The sequence below is a fragment of the Arvicola amphibius genome, chromosome 2 (assembly GCF_903992535.2).
Source record: "Arvicola amphibius chromosome 2, mArvAmp1.2, whole genome shotgun sequence".
NCBI classification, from domain to species: Eukaryota; Metazoa; Chordata; class Mammalia; order Rodentia; family Cricetidae; genus Arvicola; species Arvicola amphibius.
Window position 1 is genome coordinate 126,358,732 of NC_052048.2, and position 20,546 is coordinate 126,379,277.

Here is a 20,546-nt window from a genome sequence, read left to right on the forward strand (position 1 = left end):
ATTCACTAGCAACTGACAGTCATTAACCACCACGGTTTGGAAGAAGTCAAATTTTTTATCTCAAACCACTGACAGGAACTTTATGTATTGAGAGAACATGGTGCAATTAATGCGTCAGATGACTGAGTGGGTTCTGGAAGATCTGACTCTAGGAGTTAAGTGAGAAAATGTTCAGTATGAGTTCTTGGGCCATTTGTACTGAGACCGGGTTTCGCCTCTATTTAGCCAAAAGAAATTAGAAAAGAAAATATCACTTTTCAGCCAAAAATCCTATAATAAAGATCAGGATTCAAATTTCTTAGGTTTTTGAGTTTTTTTCAATCTCCTGGCATTTTTATATAAATCAAGATTAATTTTGTTTAAAGTACTAAAATGGAAATATTTTGACAGAAACATACAATTCAAATGTTCCTTCTCTACAGCACCAAGTCTGAGCACATTTAGTTTCTACACTGGAAAACTTAAAAACCCAGCTTCACTTATTGCATTATGAAAGTAAAGAAACATCTAATATAAAATGAAGTACATGGAGGATATTTGGGATTTGGGACGGACCAATGAGAGAATGGATTCTAAAAGACCTTGAGGCAAAGGTCCACAGCTTTCACAACTCAATGACACGTGGGGGGAAATGGCTAGCGACATACAAATAATGCATTATATTACTGCTGTACCATATCTCAGAGAGAAGGCACTCTCTTTGCCAAGGACATGGGCTATCTGGAACATACCAGAGGAAAGATCATTTGTGGCAATCAACAGTAATAATAACAATAAGAAAATTCACATATGTTATCTTTTTGATTAGTATTTTGAATATTTTGCAAAATTCTATAATGGCAGAGGACCATAAAACACTTATCATGTACCAGAAATAAACATACATAAATATAAATATAACTATACATTTTCAGTGGGAAAAATAGGCATAAACCTGTTAGTCATTCACCATTTTTTCAGGCTTTCATTCATTCATTCATTCATTCATTCATTCTTTTTCCCTCCCCCAAGGCACTGATCTAAGGCATCTCCCATACTAGGCAAGTGCTGTACTGCTAAGCAATGTCACCAGTACCATGCACTTAAGACCGATAAGTGCAGTGATAAGTGGCAGCCATAATAAGTGCAGCCATAAAATGTTGGACACAGAAGCTACCACACACTCAAAGAAAAAGGTCAGTTATCTTTTCCTGTAGAAAAATCATTTAATATCACTGTCTTCTTTGATTACAGGTTCAAATCTCAGCTCCTTACTGGCGAGGAAGGAGCACGCTCATTAGCTTCTCTGAGTCTCAGATATTCACACACAAGTGGACTATAAGGAAAGCTACCTTGTACACCTGCTGTAAACACTGAAAGTGGCTCCAACAGCGAGTGCTCGCTTTAAGTTACTGTGACGGACATATTCGTACTTGTGTTGTATGACTGTGTCCTTATGTGCATCCTGGGCCAACAGTATTGTTGTTTGGGAGAAAAAAACATTGATAAGCACTTTGAAAAATATGAATTCCTTATCTTATCTTCCTTATCTTAACCCAATCATCAATGAGGCTTTTTTTTTTGTAAGAGAGAAGGAAATAGTTGGTACTGAACTAAAATAGGCATCATAAAAAGATAAATATTATCTCTGAGGCAAAATGGAATACATTCCTGATAGCCACAAACAAACTAACCAATCATTTTTAATCAAGTAGCCCCAAGGGAAAGCAAAGCACAAGCGACAGCAGAATCTTATAGAGTGAGAATGTGGTTTATGGCACATGCAAGCTTTGTCTAATAGAGTGTGGTCCAAAGCAAGACAACCCCATGCTTGATGTAGACCTTAGAAACACACTTTCACCATGCAAAATGCCATCAGTTATGATGAATAAAGCAAGCCTATTGTCAGGAAACACCGCAGACCTGAGCAAGTATGTATGGAATAAAAGGGAAAGAGAGTCATACCTTGACATCCTTTATTGTCATTCAGCTGGAATCCATCTGGACACGTGCAGTCATAGGACCCCGCGGTATTGATGCAGTCTCCTCCCTGACAGACACTACTGTCCTCTAGGCATTCATTGATATCTGCAAGCCAGTGTGCAAGTTAGGACTAAGCAAACAATAAAAGGAAGATTATACATGTTATGCCTTATTGGCATCCTGTGTCAAGTGTGTTGTTTGGGAGAATAAATGTTGAAAAGCACTTTGAAAACTATGGATTAGCCGGGCTGTGGTGGCGCACGCCGTTAATCCCAGCACTCGGGAGGCAGAGGCAGGCGGATCTCTGTGAGTTCGAGGCCAGCCTGGTCTACAAGAGCTAGGTCCAGGACAGGCTCTAAAAAAGCTGCAGAGAAACCCTGTCTTGAAAAACCAAAAAAAAAAAAAAAAAAAAAAAAAAGAAAACTATGGATTCCTGTTCTTCCTTATTTTAACTAAACTATTAATAAGGTTTTTTGGAAGAGAGAAAGAAATGATAGGTGCTGGACACACATACAAAATCACATAAACATGATAAACATGCGTTGTGCTTTCAGCACATGATTTCAAATGGATGGCAGGGTTTATTTTTAATGAAACATTTTGGAATAATTTTTAGCTTAATTGTCATTTTGTGATTTTAATGAGAGTCTAATTTGTGATCTTGCCGATTCTGAAACTGTCGATCTTCCTGCCTCAGCGCCCTGAGTGCAAATGCCATCTAGAAAGATTTTAGCTTTGAACAAACACAGAAACTATATGTTTGAGACAGTGTCTAACTATGTAGCCTGGATTGGCCTGGACTTCACAGTCTTCATGCTTCAGACTCCTGAGTAATGCATGGAAGTTCTAAACATCAAATACAATTAATTGGGAGAGGAAGAGTCACATAATAATAGAGAATACTTTTTTTAAAAAAGCACATGTTGCTAAGTTTATCTTAAGCACCCTTAAGCTCCTTGATCTATGTATAAGATCCGGTTTGAAAGTTTTTGGCAAGAGTCCCCACACCAAAAAGAAATGCTATTAAAACCAGAACTCCAAATGCCATTGTATTAATAAAAATAAACATGTAAGTCATTAAACTGTGTTATAGATTCCCCCAAATTAACATAAGAATCACTACAAAATACAATTACCTGACAAAAGAATGTTGCTAAATTTAGAGGCAATATGAATTTAGAGAAATGATACAAAAATCAACAAAGGTCTCCCTAATAGAAAGAATTGACTTAATGTCTTGGCAGTAGAATGTAAATGGGGGAATCTTTGCTCATGGAAGCAACTGGAGCAGAATCCTCGTTAAGTGCTAGTGACCCCCCTGAACAGACTGCCTAGATTTTTAGCAACTACAAAAAGTATATGTCTAACTACAAGTGTTCCACAGCCAACCAACCCCGAGTCCTGACCGTGATGATGTGAGACAGTCTCCGTGATGCAGAGGCTCACATCAGGCAGATGTTTCTGGGACTGTTTATTGCCACAGAGTCTCCTAGCCAGAGATCATTACTCCTAACACACCCCCAAGCCCTTCCTCTGGTGTGTCTGTGCAGGGCTTAAATAATTAGTGTTCAAGAAAACTGAGGAACAATCCTTCCTTTGTCTCCTTGGAAGTTGGCTTTCACGGCATTTCTTGCAAGTAATTTTGATGGCTGCTGACGCAAAGGAGAAATTCAAGGAGGGTGTGAATATAGGAAGTGATGCTGTCTCCCCCATAGTCCCCGCTGTTTTGTTCAAGGATGAGGACACTGGAGTAAAGTTTCCTCATTGAGCCAAATTAACTAACTAAAGGGGCTACGATACAGAAAGAAGAAGGGAGGCTGATTGTTTCATCCTGTCAAGATAGAGTTATGATGGGTGTGTGTTCACCCACACTGGCAATGTTCCAAGCATGGCTACTATAAAACACAAAAGTATGTGACGTGCCATTTCAATGCAACTGCATTGTTGCTTTTTAAAAAATGCCCCTTCCCATCATCTATCTTCTTTGAAGTATAACTTACAATAACTACAGCTATTTTGAGAGTCCAGCTCAATGCACCTGAACATTGACATACACACTGTACAACCACTGCCACGGTGCCAGTACTGGCATTTCCCCCCCACATACCCCAAGCAGGATCCCTTTTGTGTCTTTGGCATCCTCAGTTCACAGTGTTTCTGACACTCATCCAAAAGGCTAATTGTATCAAAACTTACTCTTCTTTGCCAAGTAGTATTTCATTATATAAATACAATCTGTTTGCCCCTTCAGCTTTTAATGAATACTTGGACTATTGCCATTTTGTCTACTTCAAACAAACATGCATGCCTTCATGTAAACACATGCTTTCTTATTCTTTGGGTAAACTATTGGGATTTACAATAGCTGAATCCTAGAGGAGATGTTTAATGTTTTCAGAAATTGCTTCCTAAAATGGCTGTATCGTTTCACACTCTAGTTTCCTCCTGGAAGAGACATTCCATTTTTCTATATGTATTTGGCTAACTGCACAGCTGTTCTAGTGGGTAAATATTGGGTGAGCTGATTTCCTTTCTTTGCTCCTTAGGAAAAGAAGGTACCAGAGTGAGATGAAATTTATTTAATCATTAGCATTAAGTTAAAGAAAAGAAAATCTCAATTTGAAAATGAGTCAAATCTAGAGAATGAAATTTTCAGCAAGAAATACCATGTGACCTGGCAATCTGCATTAGAACAAAGAAGTCTGTAAACAGGAATATTTAATAGTCTTATTTTCATTCATATCTCAAAATTTAAGAGAAAATAGCACTGTTTTAAGTGTTTATATAGTAATGTATAGATTTAAAAACTCTTATGATATAATCAAGTTTAATATGTATTTTTATTCATGTTTTCAATCTCTGCAACAACCTTGCAAAAACCAAATCAGAGTGAGAACTATGCACAGTGGCACACTCTTGACAGCCCACTCTGGAAGCTAAGGCAGGAGCATGACGAATTTGAGGGCTGCTAGTGTTGCAGAGTGAGCTTGACGCCAGCTTGGGCTAACAGTGAGATCCTGTCTCCTTCAAAGACAATGAAGGAACTGCTTGAGCATCAAAAGTGCTCCATGTGGGATTTTCTCCCAAGGGGTGGTGTGAACAGTCTCCCTAGGAATTAAGGAACGCGTTTCCCAGGAAGTGACAGTGGAATCTTGTCACTTTTCCCATCACCTCCGCATTATTAAATAGCACAGCTCATTTTGGTCTTCTTTGCCTGGCGGTCATGTTTGGCATAGTCTGTAATTCCCTCCTCCCCTTGAAGCTTTTTCTTTGCTTGGGGTCCAGTTCTCCCCACCACACGTCACTTCCTCAGACTCTCTGCTTGTCCCTACCCATTTATTCACTTCTCCATGGTGGAAGGCCTAGGAGCTTTTCTCTCTTCCAGCAGTACTTCCTCTTGAGTGATCCCACTCAACCTCATGGCTTTAAACATGTGTGCTGATGGCTCACAGCCCAGGGCTCACCCCTCGATTCTAGATACCTGGCATTGGACTGATTTGGTATTCATACTTGAACAGTTAATCTGGGAAGGAAAACCGAACATGTCATGTGGAAATCCTAATCTCCACAGAGTCTGCTCCTTTGGGGCTTCAACACCTGCTATTACTTTGAATGCAATGCTCTTCTCATCAATATTCACAAGTCAGTGACTTAAGGAAACCGCTATTTCCCGTATTTAAAATGGTCCAGCTTTGGAACCCCACACGGATCCCATTTTACAAGTTATCGCCATTGAACAAGCTATGCCTTTTCCTGACTTATCGTACCTATTGTTAACTTCCGTACTGGAATGAAGGTAATTCCAGAAGGGCAGGAAATATATATGCCCAGCTTTCATATGTGTCCTGTACCTCCAATACAGGCTTCTACAAATTCAGTACTACATGCATGTGATAAGCAAATGTGTAAGTGAATAATTCTGACCCGAAAAGAAAAACAAAAGACTTCTCACTGTCTTTTGTTTGTTTGTATTGTTGATGTTTCAACCACAAAGAGATAAGGGCCTCAGAATGACAGGTACCGCGTCATTTTCTAAGACTCCACAAGGAGCCCTACAGAGAACAACCCCAGGGAAATTGGGGGACAGGATCCGGTACATTTGAGATTAAGTTAGAGCCTAGCAGGTTGGAGGCAGAGCCTTTTTTATGCCAAAGGACCTGAGATCTCTAAGAAATGGGACAAGGAGGTCACCAGCATCATGCTGACACCTAGTTTCTGCCTCTCAGCAGAGGCTGGTGGGTCTGTGGGAAAATAGTGCATGAAGGCCAGATCTCCACTGAAACTGGGAAAAAATTGCACATGTAAATATAAAGTCTAACAAGAAGGATGGTTCTTCCTCCCACAGCTGTGAGAGGTATGTGAACATTCATAGACAGTTAATTATGGCAAAATACATTCCACTGGTGAGGGCCGGAAAGAGGACTAGGTGGGAATTAGCAGGCTGAGTGCTAATGTGGTTTCAAAGGGAGTTCTGAGTTAGCAGGATGGACTCCAGTCCTATTTATAACCCAACACTGGGGAAATTAATCCTGACTTTAAGAGAAATGAGCTTCATTACACTTCCAAAGGAAATTTTCATGGGGAACATAATTATATCTTATAAACATATATATTAATAATAAAGAATAAGTTGGCTAAAGGTTTTTGCTTGGCTTGTCATGCAATGAATGTTTTTAGAATAAAAACATTTTAGGGCCTTCTGATGACATACTTACATGTTTTTTTGAAAAGCCAGAATAAAAGAATATACTCTCTGCAGGGCAGTGGTGGTGCACACCTTTAATCCCAGCACTTGGGAGGCAGAGACAGGTGGATCTCTGTGAGTTTGAGGCCAGTCTGGTCTACACAGTGCATTCCATAATAGCCAGGGATACACAGAGAAAACCTATCTCAAAAAACCCAAAACAATAACAATAACAACAACAACAACAACAAAAATAACCCTGTCCCCAAAAGAATATACTCTCTGGTGAATATTGTCAAAATTTCAGGCATGTTTGGGGCTGGAGAGATGGATCAGTGGTTAAGAAAACTGACTGCTCTTCCAGAGGACCGGAGTTCGATTCCCATAACAGTCTGTAACTCCAGTCCCAGGAGATCCAACATCCACTTCTGGTTTCCATCAGCACTGCACACACATGGTGCATATATATATATATATATATATATATATATATATATATATATATATACACACACACACACACACACACACACACACACAAAACAACCATATATATATATATTTATATATAAAATAAAAATTTCTGATGACCTCTTGGCATGCCCAATAATGATGGTTGACGAGTCAATGATGGTTGGTTTAGGGTTCCCATGTGTTCATATTGGCTTTGCTACTGACTGACTTCCTAAGAGCATCTTCCATAGCAGGCCCTTCACAGCAAGAGAGCTCTCTCCATCATGACTGTCCCTTCTTCCATTGATGTCATCATGTCAAACCTCTAACATATTTATTGGAGTTCCCCAAATACAATTTTCGGGTATCATCTGTTTCAGAACTTGTTTGATTACTTGTCTATTTTTGAGTAGAAATACTAGTGATTGCATTTTGTCCAGGTTATTAACCTTGAGAAATATTACTACCCTGGGGTAAAATCCTAGATGCTGACTTACTGGTACACAGACAATACGCATTTTTAAAGCCTTTGAAATTAGACTCAAATTGTACCTTAAGAGGACCAAGTTATTTTCTGCTCCTAGAAGCAACAGAGACAGGTATTCAGTCTCTCTGAGAATACTTGTGCCAAGCTGTCTTATAAAAATGCAGCATGCTATAATTCAAAATGGCTCTTCCCCAGCTAATGGAGCCAGGAGTGAAAAGAATGTTGAACCACTAAATGCTCTGCCAGGAGGTGATTCTTGAAAATGGTTGTGGTGCTTTAAATAAGAATGGTCCCCATAGGTACATATATTTGAATGCCTGGTCATCAGGGAGTGGCACTACTTGAGAGAGATTAGGAGGCGTGGCCTCATTGGAGTAGGTTTGTCACTCAGGATAGACACTGGGGTTTCAAAGGCCCAAACCAGTCCCTGTGTTTCTCTTCTTGCTCCCTGTGGAATGAGCTGTAGAACTCTTGGTGTTGCTTCTCCAGTGTCATATCTGCCTGTAAGTCACTGTACAACTCACCATAATGACAGTGGCCTAAACATCTGAAACTGTAAACACATCCCAGTTAAATGCTTTCTTTTGTAAGAGCTGCTCATGGGGTCTCTTCACAGCAAAAGAACACTAAGACAGCGGCAGAGCAGGGGCCCTGTGATGGTTTGTCTTTGTAATCCCCCACTTAGGCTCTTACGTTTGAACACTTGCTCTCTAGCAGGTGGTGGTATTTTTGGAGGCTGTGGACTTTAAGGAGCCTTTAGAGAACCTGAGTAAATAGAGGATGAGTCCAGCTCTGCTCCTGTTCTGTCTCTGCCTATTGATCCGCGAGCATCTGTGCAATCAGCTTTCCCCTTCTGCTGCTTCAGCCTCAAACAGCTCTGGCTGCCACACCTTCCCCATCATGGCGGACTGTACATTCAAACTATGAACCAAAATAAATCCTTCCGCCCTCAGATTTCCTCTTGTCTGCTATTTTGATTGCAGCCAAGAGAAAATTAACATCACCCCTCACATGTGGGACACAGTCCAGACATTCATGAGTAATTTCACAACTGACAGCTTACACATGCACCAAACAGGTAGGGAAGCTGAAAATAATGTTCCTTGGACGGGCCCTGAACACACAGACTGCTCATGAGGGATGAGGTGGTGGTGAGAGCGAGCTAAAGAACATGTCAGGAGAAAATACTCTTGTGTTCGAGCTGGCCAGGTGCCCGGAATACCTCATACAGTCTCTAAGCCACAGCCAACTGCCCAGTGCTGGACGTGTGTGCTACCTTGTAGAAGTGTTCCATACAGGAAGACTCAGCCCTTTAAAGCCCTCAGCTGGTATGGAAAATTAAGTTGCTGCGTTAGTTGTTTGGGCCATTTGGAAGACAGTTTTATACAAAGGGTGTAGTTCAGAACCATGCACCCAGTGTAAGCCATCCATCACTGGTACCCAGAAAATTGACAGTCTCCCCTCTCTTTTGTCTCTTCACATTACAGCGGAAGGAAACCCTTTTCAGGGAACTAACCCTCCATTCAGAAGGCAAAGGTTGAGCTCCGACACGGCAGGTGGGAAGACTCCAGATTGCCTCGGATTGTAACATGTTCTGGTCCTGAGGCAGGGCCAGGTGCTCACCTTCACAGTGGTCTCCCAGCGCAGATGCTCTGTAACCCTGGTTACACACACACTGGAAGGAACCCTCTGTGTTCCTGCACTGCCCATGAGAGCAGAGGTGATGGTGTTGGCATTCGTCAATATCTGTGAGCAAAATAGTACGGAGAGACTAGAACCCATCATTTGTATCAGAGAAGATACAGCAATTTCTGGTTTATAATCGAGTAAGATCTTTCATTAAGTGATGTATGTTAAGCTGAACAAAAGGGTAACTCTACAACAGGGAAAATTCTAACAAACAAAAATGTAAACCATCTGTATGCATGAGTTTTACTATGTAAATATGGGCAGCAAATAATTTGCTGTATTTGTGAACCCCATTTTGATACATTTAATTTTAATACTTGTAAAAATACACATGCTTTAAAAAGCCTAAAACAAAGGTCCTCAAATTACACAAGCCAAACTTGGCCTACTACTAATTAGTATAAATTAAACTACGCTATATATTCACTTATTATCTGGTCCATTGCAGAAAAGATTGGCCAACTTTGTCTTTAAGTAGTGCAGCATGTGTATCCTTTCTTTGTTCTTTCTAAGTTACCTACTGGGCTCTGAGCAACTGGGCTCCATCCATCTATCCATCCTCCATCCATCCTCCATCCATCCATCCATCCATCCATCCATCCTCCATCCATCCATCCATCCATCCATCCATCCTCCATCCATCCAGCCAGCCAGCCATCCAGCCATCCATCCATCCATCCATCCATCCAGCCAGCCAGCCATCCAGCCATCCATTGTCATTCATTCTCTCTCCCTCTAAAAGCAGGACCATTCTGGCCAAATCTTCCCCTCCCCCTCATCTCATTGGATACTCCGCATTTTCACTCACTCACTCCACCTGGAAACACACATCCTCAACTTGAGTATCATTTGCTTCAGTCACATGACCCTGAGCTCAGACATTTACCTGTTACGTGCTGTATCCACACATGATTGCACAAACACCCTGCATGAATCCAAATACTTCCCCCTCATGGTTACATTGTAGTAACAGACCTCTGGAGGCAGAAGTTGTATTTATCACATTCTTTAGGATGCCTCATATAATACTTTGCTGTCGGTCGGCACTCAGTTCACCCTACTTGTGGAAGGATTTTTCTTTTAACATTAGAAACCATTTCTTTTTCTGCCAGTGTTTCTATAAGGTGTAACACATGTATCAGTTCCCACAAGGAATCTGGCTCATTTTTTTCTCTTACATTGTGGTAGTCATATCTTTGGTTAGACTGTCATAGCATTTGGCAACTAAAGTGGATTTTCCTTACTGGTAATCGGGTAGATAGGTGACTCTGGCTATATCATATTCATCATTGAATGGACCTTGACAGGCTTTGCCTGGGAAAGGGGACACTAGTAATGACAGATGCTTCTGTGATCACCATCAGATACTCTTGCTTTTAGGATGCTGTCAGTAAATGGTTTTGCTTATGAAATAGTCTTCATCTCTGAGAATGAGGCACAAACTCAGTGTACCAAAATTGGCCAAAAGAAAACTGAAGTCTAAATATACACTGAAATTATTAGCATTCTATAGCATAATAGCAGGCCAATATAATGACCTTCTAATTGTGGAATCACAGTACATAAAACCACAACATTAATTTCAATGCTTAAATGGAAGTTACTTTATGTAGTAAAGAGTTACAAAGTCAGCAATAATTCATCTTCTTAATATGATACTTAGCCACCAGTCGCCAATGTCATATTTTTCGATTTTATTGACTTGTCTGATTTTTGTAAAAGTATCTGGGATTCAGAGATGATAATGGCCGAGGTTGTGTCGCTTACTCTGGTCTCCGCAATTCCTGATGGCACACACCTACCTTCGCACTGGTCTTTAGCTGCTGACAGCTGATATCCCTGTCCACAGGTGCACCGGAAGGAGCCATCAGTGTTTGTGCACTGCCCGTTCATGCATAGGTTCCCTTGCTGACATTCATCAACGTCTGTTAACATACACGATAACAACTGGTTTTTAGAAAGAGACTCCCCCAGAGAAGAACATGGCAATCCCTCCAGTTGTCATAAAACGATAGTACTAAAACCTTCATCAGCCTAGTATTTGACCTGTGTAAGTTAAATGAGTACAAAAGCAACTTGCAGCTCCCACGATCTCATTGAAACACTTTGCACATAGCACAAGACAACGTCAGAGTTTAGAGTTGAAAATGGAAGGCAGAACGCAAAGCTCATGGTAACAGCTACTATTATGGTGATGCACCGTATGAAGGACAGAAACGAAACTATTTGGAACAAACAAATACAAATCGTGGCAGCTACAGAAGGCAGCAGAAGCATACACTTTCTTTATAATTTGAATTATGAGGTCAAAGAGTTGTGCTCAGTACGACTGACCTATCTTTCAAAATAACACAGAAACCGTGAGAAATGGTACTAAGTGACAGATGATGACCAAGAAAGATTCAGCAAGAACGTGGTGTTTGAGGACTTAATAAAATATTGTCAGTGAGTCAGGCACATACCTGTAATCCCAGCTCTTGGAAAGGCTGAGCCAGGAGGGCCATGAGTTCCATCTATACAGACACATAGTGAAACCCTGTCTCATAAATATTCCAAACTAATATCACATGTTTTCCCGCTCTCTTTCTCTGTATATATGTATACATATGTACACGCACACCAGGGTGTATATTTAGGGCACAAATGTAAAGGTGGGAGCATCGGAGTGATCTAAAGGGAAGGGAAGGAAAAAGAAGAGAAGGTAATAAGAGGTAATAAACTATATGTGGCATGAAGCAGTAGAGAGCAACATTCTGGGGGAGAAGTAGAGAAAAGGGAATAGGGAAAGAGAGCAGAAGGTAAGAATGAAATGTGGGAATAGTGTATGAAAATGTCACCGTGAAATTACATAGTAGCCAAACATCAATTGAAAAATAAAAAAATCCGGAAGAGTAAACAAGCCTTGGCAAAAGATAGAGCAGCTGACGCAGAAAGGCTGTAACATCCTAAAGAGACACTACCAAGCACTAGTGACCTTGGAAATGCCGTGGGTATGAAGTGACCAGAATGCAGCAAAGCAGGGCTTCCTCTGCGACGTGGACATTCCTAGTAGAAACAGGGCTGGCTTTCCACATGGCTCTGCTTGTCTACCATAATGATTTATATTGCCTGTCAACTTCATATGCTCGAGCATCACCTCAGCGACAAATCTCTCAGCACATGGATGAAGGACTTTCAAGGTCAGGATAACTGAGGTAGAAAGACTCACACTCTAATGTCAAACTATAGAAAGGAGAAGGGAAGCAGTGCAGCAGCCTTCGCTACCCCATCCCTGGTTCCTGACTGTGGATGCAGTATGGCCAGCCATCTCAAGCAACATATGCAAACTGCACTAGCCTTCTCTCTGCCTTAAACAGAGATGCATAAAGCAACTAAAGGAGCCAAGAAGAAGCCATGCTCTATGATCAATGAACAAACAACTGTTGTTTGACTCTAAAAAACGCCTTAATTAGAATGTGTCTGTAAGTGTTTACCAGGAATCCCCATTCACTGTAAAGCCTTTTGCCTCTAGTATAATTGACAGTTTGTCTGCTTCCTGATCAAAGTTGGGTTTCTTAATCTCTAATGAGGTATTATTAATCCTCTGGCCCCTGTCCTGAGAAAAATAAGATGCCAAATTATTCCAAGTTTCCCCAAATAACTTCCACATTATGAATAAAGTTATGGTCCAATAGTTTGTTTTTTATTTTACTTTGTTATCCATTGTACTTGCTTTCATTGATTAAAATCTTTTTATCTACTTCACTGATTGTGTCAGTGGCTGGCTCCTTTTATTTATTAAGAAATCTTGTTTGTGCACAGAGACATTTAATTATGAAGCCAAATTCCAACCATCAGAATTATTTTGTGCCTTTCCAGAATCCTCAGTCTATTGGCGTTAGGAAGGTTGTAGATGCTCCTCTACTGTGTATGAAAACACTTGAGGCCTCAATGAACAAACTGGGACCAACAATAGCTCTTGCTGGATCTCACGTCACATCTAACAGAATTTTTAGTGTTTCGGCATCTTTCTGACTTTTTCATAGATGATGGCAAATTAGATATTCCCACAGGAAGACCTTTGCCAAGAGGACAGGCACTCCATTCCAAGTACCACCAAGGTGTGCCAGACATCACTTAGACTACTCGTTTATGTTGGGAAGACTGCCCAAAGCCATTCATTCGAAGTCATGACACAGACACCTGGCATCTCAAGGCATGCCATTATTACAAAGTGTTCTCTATGTCTTTAAAATGACCAAAGGGAAAAGAGGCGCCTAGTTTTAGAGATTTTTTTTTCTCTTTCCAATGAGAGACAGAATTATTGAAACAAAGGGAAAGTTTCTATTAAAATAGGCATTTAGGGCAGTCTTACTTTTAACACATCTCACTGTGACAAGACCTGTCCAGAGGAAAAAATATAGATTGTTAGGGCATACAATGATATGTATGTATATATATATATACATATATACATTTGTTAGCATGATAAAAGATAACTTTATCTGTTATATATGCTATAATGTTAAGAGTAAGAAGCAATGAGTTAACACATTGAAGCACTGGATATACTCTTGGAGTCTCCAAACTGCCACCAGGACATTTAGTGAGGTGAAGACAAAGTAAACATTAGGGACCACCAATAAAGTAAAGTTGATGGAGTTCCTGGGATATCAAAGAAGGAAGAAGTTTATAACTTGGGGTGAGTCTAATAATGAAAGATGTTCTTTAAGGGAAAAAACTAAAGAAAAAGGCTTTGGTAGAGGAGCAATGAGAGCAGTTAGCTCATTGCAGATGCCAAAAGCACAAAATAGGAATTTCCCTTTCTTCTATCCTAGACCCTAAGGGGGAGACCCAGAGTAGAGGGCAGGGTTGAAAGCTAAGCAAAGCCAACAGCCCTTCCCCAGCTCCTGTCTGTGCAATGCTGTTTCTTCTCCCTGCGAAGTTTTCCTCCCCTTATATCTAGTATCTATGACCAGGTTTAGACAGCAACATCTCTTCATGGCTTTCCCAGCACATAAGCAGACCGTACTTCTTGAGTTTAACAAGGCTTTTCTCATTGCCTCTAATATGACAAACACGACTCAAACTGTCATGTCACATTCTGCAAACATCAACTCATTCTCCAAAAACCTCCTCCACCTGGAATTAAAATATGCAATCTCCACATTGACCCTGTCAGCTAGTTACCATGATTAATCCCTTCTTCACATAAGGAAAGTGTCACATGGTGAACTAATGCAGCCTATGCAAAACAGTAGCTTCTAAGTATTAAAGCCAAGATCTGGTAGATCTTTCCTTTGTAAAGTAGTTCTGGGAATGGACCCCAGTACTTTCTTACATTGTTAAACATGCACATGGACAGTGGTCGACAGCATCATCTATTCCCCTTCAAAAGGAAATCCTAAATCCTGGACTTTTTTTTAAATTTTACACATTTTCTCCTAGTCCTCTTCCTTTCTTGGGGTCAACCTAGGGCTCTACTTTGTGTTTAGTTGTCTAAGTTCCAAGTCGGCTATATGTCTTGGGGAGCAGAGGCCAGGATCCTGTACCATCCCCTTTTCTGTGGTATCTTTATCATGATCAGACTGGGCAGATAGAGATTTGTGAGAGAAAGCCATGTAGACATGAAGTGTTCTGGTCATTATGTACATCACTTGCCTGGGTCACTCTCATGACAACCCCGATAACTCCAACCTTTATTGTTTGGTTAAGATAGCTACACTTAGTGAATGAAGTGAGGCTCTAGGGAGTCCTACCAGAGAGCAGAAGGCTCAGCTGTTTGGGCAACTCTCAAAAGCAAGACAGTTGTGTGAGCCATGCACTCAATGAATGTCTACTCTTGAGTTTCATCCCTTTAGACAGTATAGGTTGCTAAAATTGCATAGTATAAAATCTGGAAGTCAGAAATTATTCATGCGAGGTCTCACAGTGGTCCACAAGAAGAGGCACTATGAAAGAAGCAGCGAGGGAGAAGGTAGATATGACATGTAGGTGACTCTTGAGCAAGCACTTGGGTCTAAATAAGCCCAGGGCACTCTGATAGCATGATGTTAACTTGAATGGGTCAGAGAATACAAGCTGAAGAAGGCAACAGGGTCAACTACATTTGAAATATGATATAGACAGAACTTATAAGAACTTTTCTCAACAGCAGATTAAAAAACAGAGATAAAGTGACAGCATATGATTACAAAGTAAACATATCAACTGAATATGAATTGGTAGTAACATCTAAGGTTCAAGATCTTTGTTTGCCGTTACCCTGGTAAGTGTGGTGGGGTGTGACTGAGAAGAGATGGGAGAGAAATTCTAGATAGTTCCTGTGTAGAACTTGACCTGAGGAGATGCATCTCTTAAGGAGTGAACAGGAAAGGTATGAATATGGGCGGGCAGAGGGGGACCAGAAGAATTGGAGACATGTCGTCTACTTTATGTCATTCATAGGCAGTGACTGGTATTCCACTGTGGGCAAAAAACAGGGCACCCGATCCAATGCCTTTTGAGTTCCTGCTGCAAGCAGAGAATAGCTCATCTCCTACAGAATGCTGAAATATTCCTTTATTGCCTACTGGAAAGAGAACTTGATATCCCAGCTCCTTCACCTAAAGTGTGACATTAACTTAGGAAAAAAAACCGTGTATTTATTTCCTCATTTTTGCCTTAGGAAGAACATGCTTTGGGGTATAAATATAGTGCAAGAAAGAAGAACAACCTACAGTTTGACTGTAAGGAGAAAATATATTTGGGGGCTGAAGAAATGGCTAAATAGAAGAGTGCTTACTCTGTAAGCTTGAGGACCTGAGTTCAGATCCCCACAGTAACATGAAAGCAGGAATGGCTGTGGGTGCTTTGTAACTTTAGCACTGGGAAACAGAGATAGGCCCATCTCAAGAGCTTATTGGCCTTTACATGTATGTACATGGGTGTGTGAACATGTGTATGCATGTGCATGCACTCACACACATGCACAATTTGTTAAAAAAATTACTAAGAACAAAATTAGGGAAACTACAAGCCAATTATAATATACCACAAAGGCAAATCATATGTGTGTATATGTGTATGTGTATGTATATATATATACAAGTATATATATATACACAATACATACAATATGCATGTACAAAGGCACATATGTAAATGAGTGTATGTTCAAAGATCATATGTGTTTGTCTGAAAATAAAACAAATAAATAAAATAATAAATAAATAAATAAATGCTTGATAAATATAAAGAGCTATTAACAAAAATGTATAAATAACAAATATAAATTGTTAATAAAAATAAGAAATTAATAACTTAAAATGTTTAAGGAATTGTTAAGAAATGAGGACACAAAAATTAGACTTCTTAAAATAAAAAGAAATACACATTTAAGAACTAGAAATGGATATTTTCCTATTTAATATTAAAAACATCCAGGAAATATCAAATATTTTCACACTTACAGATAAATAATTTTAAAGCTGAGGCAAAGGTTTATTTTAAAAAGAGATCTGCCAATAATAAGAAGTTGGGAAAACTATAACGATACATTGAGTATGATGTAACTTTTAAAAATGATGTTTGAAGAGTTAATAAGGGCATGTAGAATGTGTATAATATACAACCGACAAAAGGCAGATGAAAACTATGCATATCACATACAGTGTTCAAGACATGTGGCATTTATAAAAATCCATTCTGGACTCACCCACAATAAGGAGCCAAATATGCTTCAAGGGGATCAATGAAAAACCAAGAACAACACAGGTACACGGTCCATTTTTAAGGCTGGCCACTCAATTCTACTTATGCAATGCAATGGAAAGTGTGACCACAGCCTTACCTTGACATTGCCGATGGTCCGGTGTAGGGCTATAGCCCTTGTGACAGGAACACATGTAGGAGCCTTCAAGGTTGGTGCAGGAACCGTTAGTGCAGACCTTTGGCTGCAGGCACTCGTCCACATCTTGAAAGATGTTGCGTAATGGAAAGAAACAAGAGAGAGGGAAGGAGAACATGAATCAAATCAAGCTTGATTAGAGCAGACCTTTACAAGAACAGGCAGATTCTTGGACTTCCAAGGTGGTCCTGAAGAGAAGCAGCAGCTGTGCTCGGAGTGGACCACGCTTCTCCGCCTCACTCACTTCCTAAGTGCGATGAAGACTGGACCAAAAGAGCTGCGTAAACAGTCAGAAACGCTGGGGGGGGGGCTGTTTTAAATGAGGATGGGGGTGGGGATGGTAATTTTAGGACAATATGTCCCACAGAATAAAATCTATAGAGAAAGGGGTGGGGATCATTTTGGGAGTTGATGGATTCAGGAAAATGGGAAGGCCTTCAGAAACAAAATCTGTGACTCAGGATCCAGAAAGACAACCCTGGGCTATAACTGAAGGAGAGATGTCATACACATCTACGCATCACTACACTCTACAGGGCAGTGATTTGGCATAATAAAACGAATCCACGGCTGTTTCTTGAGGGGCTAATTGGGCAGCGAGAAGGGAGCCTGCAGATCAGACAAACAAATGCTACAATCATAGTAGAACTACATGTGGGCACAGAACGCTCTCTATAACTGTAGCAAATTTAACATGGGACAAGCACTTCAGAAGGGAACTGATACTTAGAGAAGTTCAGTGTCTTACCCAAGGTCGCAGGGTTAGAAAATGGTGGTGATTCTGGGGCTGGAGAGATGGTTTAACAGTTAAGACCACTGGATGCTCTTCCAGAGGACCCAGGTTTGGTGTAGGAAGTCTTTCTGTCTATGTGTTACTTTTATTGGTTAATGAATAAATCTGTGTCAGTCAGTGGCTTAGCAGAATAGAGCTAGGCAGGAAAACTAAACTGAATGCTGTGATAAAGAAGGCAGAATCAGTGAGAAGCCATGTAGCCACCTGGGACAGATACCTGTGCTGGAGCCCACTGAAACTTTGCCAGTAGACCATGACCTTATGGTGATACACAGGTTAAAGGAGATGGGTTAGTTTGGGGTATAGGAGCTAGCTTGGAATACACTTAAGCTATTGGCCAAACAGTATTGCAACTAATACAGAGTACTGTGTGATCATTTTAGGAGTCTGGGTGGCCAGCAGGTGAATAAGCAGCCTCCTACCAATACAGCTTCAACTCTCAGCACCCACATGGCAGCTCACAACCATCAGTAACTCCATTTCCAGAGGTTAGATGACCCATTCTGGTCTCAAAGGATATCAGGCCTATACATGGCACACACAGATGCATACAGGCAAAATACCCACACACATAAAATAAAATAAAGTTTTAAAAAGAAAGAGAATGATGGTTCTGAGATTTGAATCCAAATACCATTGAAAAAAAAAAGGAAACAACAACCTGTAATACATTTCTGTCATAGGCAAAGTCCAGCGATAAACATAGAGAGCAGGTGAGTTTGGGTTGCTTTTAATTATTTTCTAATCATATTTATAATGAAAATAATTGTTTACATCTTCACTGGTTCCATTTAACGATCATTCATTGAGTTCTTACTCAATGATTGTTACTAAGGAAGAGGACTGGAAAGAAGACTCAGCTGGTAAAGTGTTTGCCATGAAAGTATGAGTTTGGAATCTCAGAACCCATGTAAATGTCAGTGGGTACGGTGGCCTCCTACATCCCAGCACTCAGGAGGCAGAGGCAGGGAATTCCTGGAAAAAGTTGGCTAAGCAGAGAACCAAAAATCGCCAGCCCTGGGTTCAGTGAGAGACGCTGCCTCAACATTATAAAATCAGCCCTGACTGCTGTAGACTCCTCAGATCAACCTTGAGCTTCCACATACATGTGTACACACACACACACACACACACACCATGTTCATATGTACATGTGAACTTGCATACACGCCAAAAACCAGTTTTGAATTCTGTGTCTCACTTGAATGCTTCTAGGTAAGTCATTCATGGTTGCTGTGGAAACCTACACAACTGTAATATCAATATCCAAGAGGAAAAGCCTCGGCTATAATTTAGTCTAAGTATCATGAGTCTATAATGTAATCAAAATACCTTTCTTTAAGAATTTTTTTATTTTAAATGCTCTATGTGTACGTATCTACATGAGGGCCTATGTACATGAGTGCAAGTGCCAGTAAAGGCTAGAAAAGGGCAGTTCCCTGTCCTCGCCGGAGGTGAAGTTAGAGGTGGTTAGGAGCCACTGAACACGGTTGCTGGAAGCTGCATTTAGGTCCTCTGCAAGAGTAGTGTGGGCTCTTAGCTTCCAAGCTATCTCTCCAAGCCAAATCAAGGCATCATAATGACTAAGGCTGTTTACATACATTTATTCTATTTTTTCCTGATCATCAAGAGAGTGAAAACGCCTTTGCCTATCTCAGAAGGCAGCGTATCAGCAGCCCGGCGAAGACTTTGCCTTCATTTAGCATCCCAGAGCTTGGATTACTCTATTTTCACTGCATTTTACAAAGACAGTTTTTTTTTCTTGAGAGAGAACTCAGAAATAAAGTTAGAGTAAAATATAGCAGAGGCACATCTGGGAGTGTGCATTCCATGTGCACACCGAGGAAGAAGCCATTGGCATTGCCCACAGAGTTCAGTGTTGCTTAAAAAAAAATAACCCTAATTACGGCACACCAATCTTAGTTTCTGACAACCGCAAGTAGGACTTCCAGGCTGCCTCATTACCCACCCTTTCTTTGCTTGTGGGAACTTACTTTTGTAAACACTGAGGGCAAACAACTTGAAAGAAGATGCCAAGGGTTGGGGCCAAAGTAAATAGTGGAACAGAACGAGCCTAGACACGGGGCACGTAAAATTCCAGACAGCAGCAAGAGAATGTCATGTCTAGTATCTGGTTTGGTTTCAAAAATGTTAACAAGTTCAGAAATGTATGGACTCTCTGTTTAATTACTCATGCTCTAGCAGAAGTGATTTACAGGGCTGTAGAATGTAACAGCAAAGCCTGGTCCTAAGGTCGTATTTTATTTAAATTGCAGACACTGCAGATTGCCACGCATGGGGCACTTACAACAACACTGACGTTTTTTAAAGCTACCACCGTGATTAATGATGAAGCCGAATGCTATATAATATCTAGGGCAGTTTCATGTGTTTATCCTTTTCTTTACTTATTATAGACAAAATTGTACAAAACCAGTCATTTCTGTAGACAGACCAGTTAAGAGTTGAATGGGTGCATGACCTTGATGGGAATTAAACTCTGGAAGGAATAACAGGCAGCAAAATATACCCAAGGAATTTCTACAAAGAAGGGAAGTACTTACAGAGAAGCCCCCACACATACACATGAGAGAGAGAGAGAGAGAGAAAG

General features: G+C 40.5%; 1 protein-coding gene across 6 annotated transcripts in view; it reads right to left on the reverse strand.

The window, feature by feature from the left end:
* Ltbp1 (latent transforming growth factor beta binding protein 1) overlaps positions 1–20,546 on the reverse strand; it is a 384,816-nt gene that overhangs the window by 69,670 nt on the left and 294,600 nt on the right. For all 6 annotated transcript variants that reach the window (XM_038319233.1, XM_038319232.1, XM_038319231.1 and 3 more), the window contains 4 exons: positions 17,086–17,208; positions 11,078–11,200; positions 9,210–9,332; positions 1,945–2,067 (listed from right to left, as the gene is read on the reverse strand). In XM_038319233.1, coding sequence (XP_038175161.1) covers positions 1,945–2,067; positions 9,210–9,332; positions 11,078–11,200; positions 17,086–17,208 — 492 coding nt within the window. The remainder of the gene's footprint in view (positions 1–1,944; positions 2,068–9,209; positions 9,333–11,077; positions 11,201–17,085; positions 17,209–20,546) is intronic.